At 39.0% G+C, this 12,473-nt stretch overlaps 1 protein-coding gene across 1 annotated transcript in view; it reads right to left on the reverse strand.

Moving 5' to 3' along the window:
* Nucleotides 1–10,592: 10,592 nt before the first annotated feature.
* The window catches only part of LOC102216253 (putative protein TPRXL), a 31,192-nt gene continuing 29,311 nt past the window's right edge, over nt 10,593–12,473 (reverse strand). The window contains exon 6 of the mRNA XM_005739087.1: nt 10,593–11,037. Within this exon, the coding sequence (XP_005739144.1) occupies nt 10,971–11,037 (67 nt within the window). The 3' untranslated portion in view covers nt 10,593–10,970. The remainder of the gene's footprint in view (nt 11,038–12,473) is intronic.

Here is a 12,473-nt window from a genome sequence, read left to right on the forward strand (position 1 = left end):
TAGAGGATTTGTGAATGAGTTGAATTTAGGCCCTCAGTGCTCAGTGACATGACATTATCTGTTTTTTGTAGCACACTTTTATAGCATTAATCACCAATAGCCCAAAGAGCTCGTTCACGCTCAGTGTAGCAAATGAATGTCGCTACACGCTGCTTTGAATCATGAGACCCATTTAATTTCAGGTCCTGTTTTTCCTTTCATGTGTTTCTTGTAGCTGATGATGCCTGAATGGTTGTGAAAGTATGGAAGATATGACTGGCCTGTCAGTCTGTCATGCGTCAAACATTTAGGACTAATCATTTTACGCAGTGACTATCTTATCAGACACAAATATTGTGCAGGCTGAACCTAGCGCCAGGCAGCGACTGCTACTGGGCAACGTAAGTACCAAGGAAAGTCTCAAAGAGGCACCGGCTTGAGGACACACCAACAAATAAATGTCAAAATGTTCTTCCATGACTCACCGGCTCCGTACATCATAACCTGACTATCACTCTGAGGCATTATTACTTCTGACTGTGCTACTCAGGACTACAAGCCCAATTCCAAGTTGGAAAACTGTAAAATGTAAATAAAAGTAGAATACAATGACTTGCAAATGTGATAAACAAATATTTCATCTGCAGTAGAACACAGAAAATTTCAAATGTTGAAGCTGAGAACATTTGAATGTGATTGCGGCAGGACATCCCATGTAAATAGAAATAGCTGATTATTTATCTCTCTATCGTTATGCATGTATGTGAACAGCACTCTACCCAGTTAAACATCAGCCAGGAGTCAACACACACTGCCTGAAGCTGCCTTAACCTCACATTCCTCAAAAAGTGTCAACAGCACAAACACCAGCCGGTGTTAGGGTTTAAAAAAAATCATTATTTTAAAACACTAAATAATATATTTAGCAACTCTCCTTCTGTGGGTTGGTGAAAGACAGGATCTCTTAGGAAAAAGGAAGAATCTTTTTTTTTCTCCAGACTTTCACATTTTCTCCGAAGGAAAATGGTCGATGGGCTGCGGTGGTGTGTGAATGTGTGCGAGCTCGTTCCCACAGGTGGGTGGTATCAGAGCTGAGCACCAACAACTTATCAATCATCCCACAGTGGAATTAGAGACAACACACATGCACGTGCACCCCTCCCCCACAACAAAAGGGTTTCTTTTTCACTGTTTAGTGGTGGAAAAGATTTTTTTTTGTTGCTCACCAAAATCACCATTTTTTTAATCGAATAATATTTAAATCAAGTCAATTTTAAGGAGGAAAAAAAAACATGACCAGTGAAAACCACAGGCACACTTTTCAGTCTGTGAGTCACCACTTGTTGTTTACACTGTTGTCATCATGTCAGTGTAATCTGAGATAAATGAGGAAGGGGCTTAGAAGGCAAAGCTGACTGAGGGGTATCAATCAAAGCCTTAGGAGACTCTTGAAAGGTATGTACATTTAGAGATGATCTACCTTTAGCTGGAGACTATTGAGGCCGGGTGTTATTAACAGGCTCCCCTGGATTACAAAGAAACCTACCCATTCATTACCATTGCTGGCATGATAGGTACCTATTATGTATTAGTATAAAGGATGGATGTGATTTGGATGCTTATTACATAATGACACCATTTATTATATCTAGAAAACCAATACGAAGGCTGTTATGGGGGCTTAACTTCCACACTATTGACAGAAGCTCCGTTTCACATGTACAAGGAAATCTATATAATGACAGTAGGTGTAATATATATATGGAAATACTTATTGTATGTAGTTATTGTATGTATCATCATACATACAATAACTAGAAACACTACGTTTTATGGTAAAGCTGAAGAGGTGTTTCGCGATTTTGATACTGGATGCTCCCCAAAGAAGGTTTCGCAAAATTTTACGGAAAATGTTATTTTCACGTTTTTCAATCAAAACCAACAATGACTCTCCCGGTAAAGAAGAACATAGTTAGGACACCAACGCTGCTCTTCAGTTGAGATGATCAACAGAGTCTGCAATAATCAGAGACAGAAAAGACAAAGCATGCCCTCATGAAACAGAGATCAGGATCAAAAACAGCTCAGTGTTAGTCAGTATTTCTGGTAAATGAACCAAAATCCGTATAAGTCAAGGTGGATGAATCTTTCTTATATTCTGATTTACTGTCACTAAATTTTCGAAAGCTTTGTGCTGAGGTTGTTGGATTACAGTATCTACGTAACACTTACAAGCCACTCTATAGTTAGGATTGATCTTGCTGAGATGGGATGCATGTTGAGTATTGAAAATAACAGTGTGCTGAGAACAGAGCCTTGAGGGATGCCGCGATTAAGTATCGGCAACTCAGGAGCTTGCATTAGTAATGGCCAGAGAAAATGTTCTGTTTGAGACGTAAGAAAATAAAAGATCCTTGATAACTAACCCAGACGTTGTGCAGGACAGTAGAATGATTGATGGTACAAAGACTGAGTTTGAGCAGAGCCAAGTTGGTGCTAGCAACTCCAGATCTGGCACAACCAAGTGTGTAGTAACAGCCCCATTAGGGACTTTACGAATGATGCAAACTGGAAAAATGGAAAAGCTGCAAATCTGGATGGGCATGGTGAGTATGGAAGAGGCAGGCAGGATGTTCCCTAGGTCTCCAGCCTCGCCATCGTCCTAACCAAAAGATGAATAGAGGGAAACAGATGCTGCCTTTTTCTTTCCTGTCTGTCGCTTCCCATTACCTCTGCAGTGTGTGCGCACTTACATAAGAGGGGTGTGTGTGTGTACTATCATCAGCACAGCTACAAATGGGGGTCGGTGTGTAAAAGGGCACGACAGGCCCTAAACCCTGAACTCCTACTTCCTTTTTCTCTATACGCAGGGCACCAAATACCAGGTAAATGCATAAATATCGTTTACACCTTATAATGATATTAATCAGAATAGTTCTGTCATATAATATTTAAAGATGTTTAAATATAAAAATTATAACAAGTCTGCACCTCTGAGATTTCTCTAGTCGGCAAACATCATGTGTTTATGAACTGAAATGAACGTTTTATTCAAGAAAGATTGTTGTGGTTGTTTTTTTTTTTAATATATATTTTTTTAATTCTTCCACTGACAAAACATTTTTAATAATTGTCTAGTTTTTTCTTCTAATTAGGGGACAATAAGGTTTTTGCACTGAATTTTCTACTTTCATTTTATATTATTTTAGATATATTTTCCCTAAAGCACTTTATGGTTCCTGTCTGTTAAAAGCACTGGATAAATATTGGTTGCTTTTATGTGATGCTCTTCTGCAAAAACAGATTGTAAAATGGGAAATATTTTGGGATTATGGCATCATTTAAATTACTTCCAAGTTCAAGTTTTACTTCAACATACTAATCTATCCAAATAGCATCATGTCACTCTACATATTTTGTATTTATATAAAAGTCAGGTAAATAAATGAACTTTTACTGTATGTCATGTTAGAGCAAGACTCTGCTTCTAAAGCAGATTATTACCACATACAGCGACATCACTGACCGATAACCTGGTTTTTCAACATGCTTTTGATTCATTAATCAAAATGTTCATGTTGTAATCGTACCTGACATGAGCCAGGCTCAGCTTAATTTAGTGAAAAGTAAACATCACATCAGATTAAAAGAAAGATTACGTATTGTGACGCATCAAATTAAACATGTCGGTAAAGTGGAACAACCTGAGCTGATGCTCAGATATCAAAACCCAGAATCATGTGTCGGTGACAGATTGGTGGAGATCTATTCAGTCTAGTTCTATGTTGTTCTCTGTTTACTTTGCAAAGTAACAGCGGCAGCACTCGATGCTGTCAGGAGGAACCTATCAGCAAAACAAGAGCTTTTCCATGTGGAAACTGAGGTTAAAGGAGCGCACATGAAAAGCTTTGGCTTCACTCCTTGCTTCACTCCTTCATGTAATTTAAAAGATGGTAGTCTGGTTTATTACACGTTGAGAAGCTGTGAACTTGATTAATATTATTTTACTTCTTCTCTAATGTGTTTAACTTGATAATGAGATAAGACTAGTGCTAATAAACTTGAAGAATAAATACAAATTCGGGAAATTTATGTTCTTTGATGGTTTTTAAATCCCTTTCTCAGAGCAACTGACAGTTTACTGTTTCTATGAGATAAATCAGGCCACACTGAGATTATGCATCCCTAATCTGATAGATACTGGAAGCCCTCAAATGCTGGCCATTTCTCCCATTGACTTAGTCGTGAGTTGATCTCTTCTTAGGTTGTGAAAACAGTAATAAGCAACGAGCAGAAAAGGACGTAAATCCCAAAATGTTGATTCTGTTCATCTGGATGAAGCGTTTTCAGCGGGAGAAACGTTTCATCACTCGTCCAAGTCACTTCTTCAGACTTCTTTAGCAGAAAAGGAGGAAAATGAAAGATGCACAAGCATCCAGCAGGCTGGAGTATCTGGAAACTACAGGTGATCGATAAGTATTGATACTACTAAGTAGTTTGGGTTTGTCCATAAATATTATCATGTATAGCATACTAGCAGATCAGTACTCTTCTTAGAGCAACCGTATCTACATCTTCACATCTTTATTTACATTTTCACTACTTTAAAATTCTTAACCCAGACTTTAAACTCTCAGTATTTCCAAATATCACAGTTTGTACAGAACTACACTGTTTGTTTTTTCTGCAAATTAAAACTTCTTTTGGTTAATGGTTAAGTCAGATTGCACATAACCATCTACTGTTTGAATTACTAGGTTATTCATATCAAGTTCAGACTTGCGCGCACTGACTCAGATCCAAATGATGTGAAAGGTTTTCAAAATCATCCAGTGCAGTCATATAACTTGAAATTTGTAGCTGTTTACACGTATTGCGTACATTTCCACGCTGTACACTGTGCTAACCTCTTGTATAACCGCATTTCTGGGTCTTGTCATGCCAGCACTTGAACTAATTATGTATACAGACTTGGCATTATTATTTATGGTTTTATGATTAGTTAAGAAGCTGCAGTTCTTGCCTGGGTTGAAACTGACACTCCCACGGTTAGTTCGCACATTCAGCATGGTGCAGGGATATTTGGTTCAGAGGGACTGTCCTCCACTTTACCCTGGAATGAAAGAATGCCATTGTAGATTATCTGAGGGGGAAAGTTAAGAAACAGGTGGCAATCATTAACCTCCGGTTCCTATCCAACAAACTATGAATTCTCACATAAATTTCCCTGCTCCATATGCAAGAGTGACAGTATTTATGGTATATTCATACTAATTTGTTTGTGCAATGCATTTGTAACCATCAGAGAAACTGTAACAAAACAATTAGTCCAACCTTTAAGAAGTTGGTAAAAAAATATATTGAGATGCATCACTCTTGCCAAAAGTAATTTTAAACCTGCAGTTAGTTGAAAGCTGAAACTAAAATAGCTTTGTTCACATTCTCAGCCACAACAGATCGTGCTACAATATACTATTGTAAATATTGAAGGAAACCATGGGAAAAATGTTTGCTGAAGGCATTGATTAAAAAAAAAAAAAAAAAAGGGTATTAAGGCAGCAGCGTGTTACCTTTAATGATAACTGTACATCTGTGGGGTGTGTTTGCTTTAGTCTTTGTCCCATCACGGTAGTATGTTACAAAGAGCTTTGCAGGCAAGTGTCTACATACTGTTACTGCAAACTGTCACTTCAGTGTCAAAAACATATGGAATACGTTCTACAGGAAAGCTTCATTATTGTTGCTAGTCCTTTAGCTCGCTGCTGAGAACCCAAAACTTAAAACGTAAAACAAAATGTATTTAGTAAAGTAAATAGATAGAGATGATTAAAAAACAAACATGGACATTTCTATGTTCAAAATTGGTGTTGAACTTTGCATTTTGAAGCCTCAATGTCAGCACTTTGGCCACCACAATGTTTGTCTTTACTTTAGCAAGAAGTTACTACATCAGGACCAATCACTGTCATTGATCAGGACCATAGGGCTCAGTGCCAAGTCATTATATAAGGCTAGCATGTTTTGTTAGCAAGCTGCATTCATAAACTGTATGTGCAAAACAAGCATACTTGCTCAGAACGACAGCAAAAGAACAACCCTGTTGGAGAGATTCAGTTAAATGACTGGTAAAAGTGGCGTCTATCAGGCAGCTACAGGTTAAGCCCCTTTCACGTAGGACTCGGCAAACACTCTGAAACCCAGTCTTTTCCATTGCTTGTATGAGGCAATAACGGTTGCCCGTGGACAAGCCGGTGAGTAGTCATGCATGCTGTAAAAGGGCCTTTAGGCAGCAAAACTATCAGTCTGAACAATCAAATTTAATCCCCAACAGTATCCAGATGGATAACTAATGAGCGGCTATGGAGGGTAAAATTATAATAATTATAATCCACAGAGGCCAAAGGTGTTTTTTATACCAGGCTTTAAACCAGGGGTCCCCAATCCCAGTCCACAGGGGCCGGTGTCCCTGCAGGTTTTAGATCTCACCCTGGGTCAACACATCTGAATCACATGATTAGTTCATTATCCATTTAAATCAGCTGTGTTGGATCAAGGACACATCTAAAGCCTGCAGGGACACCGGCCCCTGTGGACTGGGGACCCCTGCTTTAAACAAACGTTTTAATGCTGTTAAGTTCGGCATTTTAAAGGATGCCTCAAGTGGCCATTAGAGGAACTGCACTTTGTGTTGGCTTCACTTTTTAGCACGGAGGGGAGGGTGTTTCCTTTTCTGTTTAAGATTTTCCAACAAATCTGTATTTGACCCACGGGATAGGTAACCAGCCCTGTTGGTTGGACTGCATTCAAGTGCAGCTCCAGAGCCTCTGCACTGGTTGAACTACAGTCAACGATGGATTAACCATAGTTGCAGATAGGAGTTGTAAAAAAATATTGTCTCCTTCATGATATTTGTGAATCCCAGTTCTGGTATTTAAAAGAAATGAAAGTGCTTCATAATGGGCATCTGATTACCATTTAGCTGATATGACCTATAATTTTAGCACTTCCTTAAACATCGAGCATACACTTACACAGGCAGGATGGGGAACAAAACCTCCATGGTGGAGGTAATAATATGTTAGGTGCCTTACATATAATTATCCCAAACAACAGCAATTTTCTGTATTAAACTTAAATCCAGAAATTTAATGTTTTACACTGAAAATATAGCCCTTATGATACGTAAAAGGAAGGTCTGCTTAATGGGTTTGGTGTTCTTTTGTTGTTTTAAGACTTCCTACAATAAATACAAATCCTTAATCTGCAGCATGACAATATTTTAGGGGCTTCGGGGAAATGTGTAAAAACATCAGAGTGTTAATGTTTGACCAAAATGTGATCTGTTTCGTTTTACCTCAGCTTAGAAACAGACTTAGTATCCCGTGAATCCAGGAACAAAATACCTGCTGTAACCAGTTTAAAACTAAGCACAGGCTTAATGTTTCTCATAGAGAGAGCTGATTTCATAATGACGTACTGAAACTGTGCAGGCCAAGTGAACACAGGTATGCGACCTGCTCTGTGCACCCCCGCCTTTTTGGGCAGGTTGTGCAGTTTGTCTTTGATCCTGAACTACCGGGTTAACTAATTTCAAGGTCAGAGGGTCCACAGTGTACATTCCACAGCTTTTAATAGGTCACTGCTACAACACTTTGCACTGGAAAGAATGACAGAGCATGTACAAAATTATTAATTGGACGAGGAGCAAACATGTAGAGGAGGTGAAGGATACAAAAATGTTCCCACAGTCTATCTTCTTTCACCTGCTCCCCCGTTTAAAAGCCTCCGCCATCTGTGAGCCAAGTATCAGGAACAATGTCTGCTTGTCTCAGACTATGCCCTTCACCCATCCTCTGAAAATGCAGTTTGCTGGGACATGATAGATTAATGCCAGCACTAAATCAAGCTCTTCTGTTGTGACACTGCAACCTGGTGTTAATAAACAGGGAGACCCTGGGCTTTCCAGGTAAACAAGGAAACAAAGGAGCAGTTAGAGTATGTTAGAACAGAATCTAGTGTTTATCTGGTATATAAAGTGCTGTAAGACCAAAAATTTATTATTATTGTATTACATGTAAATTAAGCTTCGTTACATCGCTCCAGTCAGCTGAGCAAATCAGCTGCTGATTGTGGTTTCAGATGTTTGACACAGATGCATTACAGATGCAATGCTTGCCTTGAGAGTGTTGGTGGAGAAATATACAGATGATCAGAAGTTGCACATCTGTGCGCCAAGAGAGGAGCTATAGTACTGCATGAGGAGTCGGGAGTGGCAGAGAAGTACAGTATGTGAGGGTGGTGCAGGACACGTAACATGACAGTGGTGAAGCATGCGGCAGGAGTGACAGATGGGATGGGGTGGGGTGGGAGTACATCAGGGATCAGCTGTGAGCCCATTCTTGTTTGCAGTGATGATGGACAGGCTGACAAATGAGGTCAGGCAGGAGTCTCCATGGACCATGATGTCTGCAGATGGTACTGATCTGTAGTAAGAGTAACAGGCAGGTGGAAGAGAGACTGGAGGGGTGGAGGTATGCACTGGAGACTAGAGGAATGAAAGTCAGTAGAAGCAATACAAAATACATTAGTGTGACTGAGAGGGAAACAGATGGAATGATGAGTATACAAGGAGTAGAGGTGGTGAAGGTTGTTAAGTTGGAGGTGGCAGAGGTGAAGATGTTTAGATTCTTGTTGCGTGTGGCCGGGATTACAAATAAGTATATGAGAGTGACAGCTGGAGAAAGAGTGGAAAGACAGATGGTTTGGACCCGTGCAGAAGAGGGAGAGTGGATAAACTGGAAAAGGGACATTGAATTTTTCCAAGCAGAAAGAAACAAGTCAGACTAGAGAGAATAAGAACTTCTACTCCTGCACCATCGAGAGCATCCTGACGGAAAACATTCACACCTGGTTTGGGAACAGCACCAAGCAGGACAGACAAGATTATGATGGACCTCTCCCATCCCAACAATGGGCTCTTCTCACTGTTGAGGTCTGGGAAGCGCTTCCGCTTCCTCAAGGCCAAAACAGAGAGAATGAGGCGGAGCTTCTTCCCCCAGGCTATTCTTGCCCTGAACCAGGTGTAGGACTGGACTCTCACACACATCGCATCACCGCACGCACTCTGTTTATTGGCACACTTCTTATGATTTTATTTTTCCTTTCATAATTTCCTCTGTAAATCGTTATTTATTTGCACATTTTACTGTAAATTTCTAAGTTAAAATCTGTAAATTTTGTAGTCATCTGTAAATCTCTAAATCTCACTGTCATTTAATGGTCGGGCATTGCACAGCAATAAGCATTTCACCACATGTCGTACTGTGTATGGTTGTGTGTGACAAATAAAATATAAATTTGAATGAAAAGGCAGAATTTAAGATTAAACAAAGTAGATCAGTTTAAAAATGTAATCTTTGCAGTCATGTTAACTTCCAAAACCAGTCACGTCATTTAATTACTTCAAATGTGAGTTAACGACAGTATCTTAAATTAAAACAGTTGCATGCTCTGAAATAGACATGATATTGTGAAAAGTTACTTATTAGGAAACCCTTTTTAAAGACATTTTCAAAAATATCAATTATTCCAAACACATCTGTGACATTTAACAAGTTGACTCCCTTCTGCTTTTGTAACTCACATAAACCTGCATTATTCTACTTTGAACTGTGGGAGGTGAGAGATCAGATTATATACACATACTGGCCTGAAATGTTGCCAAGTTTCAAATGTTAAGATCATGCTACCTAACAATGCAGCTAGAAGCTGCCAGCTTCGCTTCAGTACAACCAGCTGCTAACTGAGGGTCATCCCCAAAAATCTATTTCAGTCATTCCATGTCAGTCAAATGTTCTTCTACTAGAAAGCTACGTAAACCATTAATGATGTTAAACCACAAGCTCCAAAATATTTCCAGTGCTCAGCTTTGACTGCCGTCTTCAGTGGCTGGAATGCAGAGTTACATACTAAGGTAAAGAAGCACCAGGACGAGTCAGACTTACGCACAAGCTTCCTGGTTAAAATTTACATCACGAGGGAGCCACAATCATTGAAATCCAAACCAAAGTTCTTGTGTTTTCTTGTTTTCCACAGTTCTGTATGTTAAAGTCTGATTAAATGATGCTAATATTGAGCTTTGTCATATTAAATGTAAACCACAGTCTCCAGTATCGAAGGCACACACTGAACACCCTGAACTTATTGATATTTATTGCAGTGCTACAAAAACATTCTGCTCTTTCTGTTCCTGCTATTTTTGAGTCCGAGGGAGGAATGACAGTTAATGTTTACAAGACAGTCCTCGTCTGTAGAATGTGGTCATTTTCAGCATTTTAACCAGAAGCCACTGCTTTTATCCTGGAGCACAACTGCACCAATAACCAGTCAAACTGACCCAATTTCCAAAGCTTTTTCCACTCAATTTAAATGCAGTGAACACAAACATCAAAGACTGAGCACTGGTGACACTTTCTGGGTGTGACTGATAAGAGTTCCAATACTGGTTCAAAATAATTACATAGTAAGACGGTGGCTCTGATAGTCTGATGAAAAACTGGCACAACCAACGCAGAGTGCAGTTTGGGCATGCTCCTAAATAAATAAGGTGTCACTTTCAAAAACAATATCATAATTTATTAGTGTCAGCTGCTAAAGGGAATAAAATGTCAGTGTTAAGCATTTATGATTCAACTAGAAGAAATACATTGCACCAGTAGACAGAAAATAAGCACACAATAAAATTTCAGTTACACAATCAAACTACATAAAACAGTTAGCAGGTTTCACACTGCGGCTGATCTGAGATTGGCTATACAGCTCAGCACAAACTATAAAATCAGATTGACCTCAGATGATCTGGGCGTGTTTGAGGTGCAACTTAATCACACATCCTTTACCAACTATTCCAGATCCCAAACCAAACTACATAGTAAGGTTTAAGCACTGTATTCCTCCCTTGTTCCATCACATCTTTTCTTCTTCCTTCAGTGTCAGATCAGCTTAGACTCTTTGGCCTTCCTGAACGGGAAGCTGTTCTGCTGTCTGGATGACAACTCCCTGAAAGACAGAAATAAATGTGAAGAAATATTCAACTTTAGGGGAAAACAAAAAGTGGAGATCACATTAAATTACAAATCCTAGCAAGTTATCCAAGCAAAAAAAAAAACAAAAAAAAAAAAAACACAGATCCAAGGGCTTGATGGCACTGTGATACAGAAGTGCTGCAGTTTTTGAGCCAAACATCTCTCTACTAGCATTTCTCATTATCGTACACATTTAAATGTCAAGTACGTTCAGTGTGTAAAGATAGTGAATTTGTCACTCTGCCATAAATACTAGGGATCAGCCAAACACTGGCATCATAGAATCCTAGAATAAGATAACGTTTACTCGACAATCGTCTAATGTGTCCAATCAATCCTGTGCTAAATGTTCAAAGAGAACATAATAAAGGTGTGACACAGCCTTTTCCAGAGGTGAGCAACCAACAATGACAATGAAAATGGGACATCTACTTTTTAATATACAAGAAGAAATGTTTGCTTTGTTACATTATTCTTATATCATAACTTGGGCTGGTTCTCTAGCTTTAGCATTAGTTAGCATCATGAGAATACAAACACACAGCTGGAACACTTCATAAGCTTGTTTTGGCAGAATGCCTACATGTTGCTTCATCACATGCGTGTCTACAAAACCTACACACTGCAAGAGATCTTAAGCTTTATCATCTAAGCAGAATCCAATAACGTGATTTTCAATTAATGCCATTTTCCATCTTGAACATTTACTGTAGGACAGGTTTCATCTCATGGGAACAGTTTTTTAATACCCAAGCTTCCAGACTAATAAGTGACATGGCAGCAGACACAAACAACACTGGTGAGTTATAATTATGTTCTGGGATCTGACTGCTACACCCACATGCAGCAGTTTAACCCGATCGACTTCACATATTTAGTTTGGTTCATTTAGTGAACTAATATAAAACGATTTCATTTTATTTCCTGGATATCAGAACCAATTCTGTGGGTTTATTCAGTTATTAATTATGGTTTCTGGCATTTATTTGAAATGATCCCATCCATACCACAGCTCCTCTTAAATTGCACCACAGATGATCACTCTCAGGAGCTCAAATGACATTTAGCTCATCTGCCAAAGCCAACAGACGTAGAAAATGTTCTTGGGTCCAAATAAACCACAAACAATTGTCCCCACCCAGCAGCTTATCTAAGAGAATCCGTCAGGCGAAAACCAGCAACGTGGAATCAAATATTGTACAAACATCCTGAAAGAGGTTATGCATACAAAGCGTGTTTGGATCCAAACAGAGCAGCGCTCTGAATATTTCAGATACCATCTGTCCTTCCTTTATTTTTCATTGTTTCTGTTTCTAAGGACTTTAAATATTTGACACAAAAACACTTCATAGATACACAGCCTTTGAACAAAATTTAAAAAGATGCATTGCCTGTGACACAAAGTATTAT

Source organism: Pundamilia nyererei, unplaced genomic scaffold (genome assembly GCF_000239375.1).
Source record: "Pundamilia nyererei isolate P.nyererei 1_Seehausen unplaced genomic scaffold, PunNye1.0 scaffold00089, whole genome shotgun sequence".
Classification (NCBI taxonomy): domain Eukaryota; kingdom Metazoa; phylum Chordata; class Actinopteri; order Cichliformes; family Cichlidae; genus Pundamilia; species Pundamilia nyererei.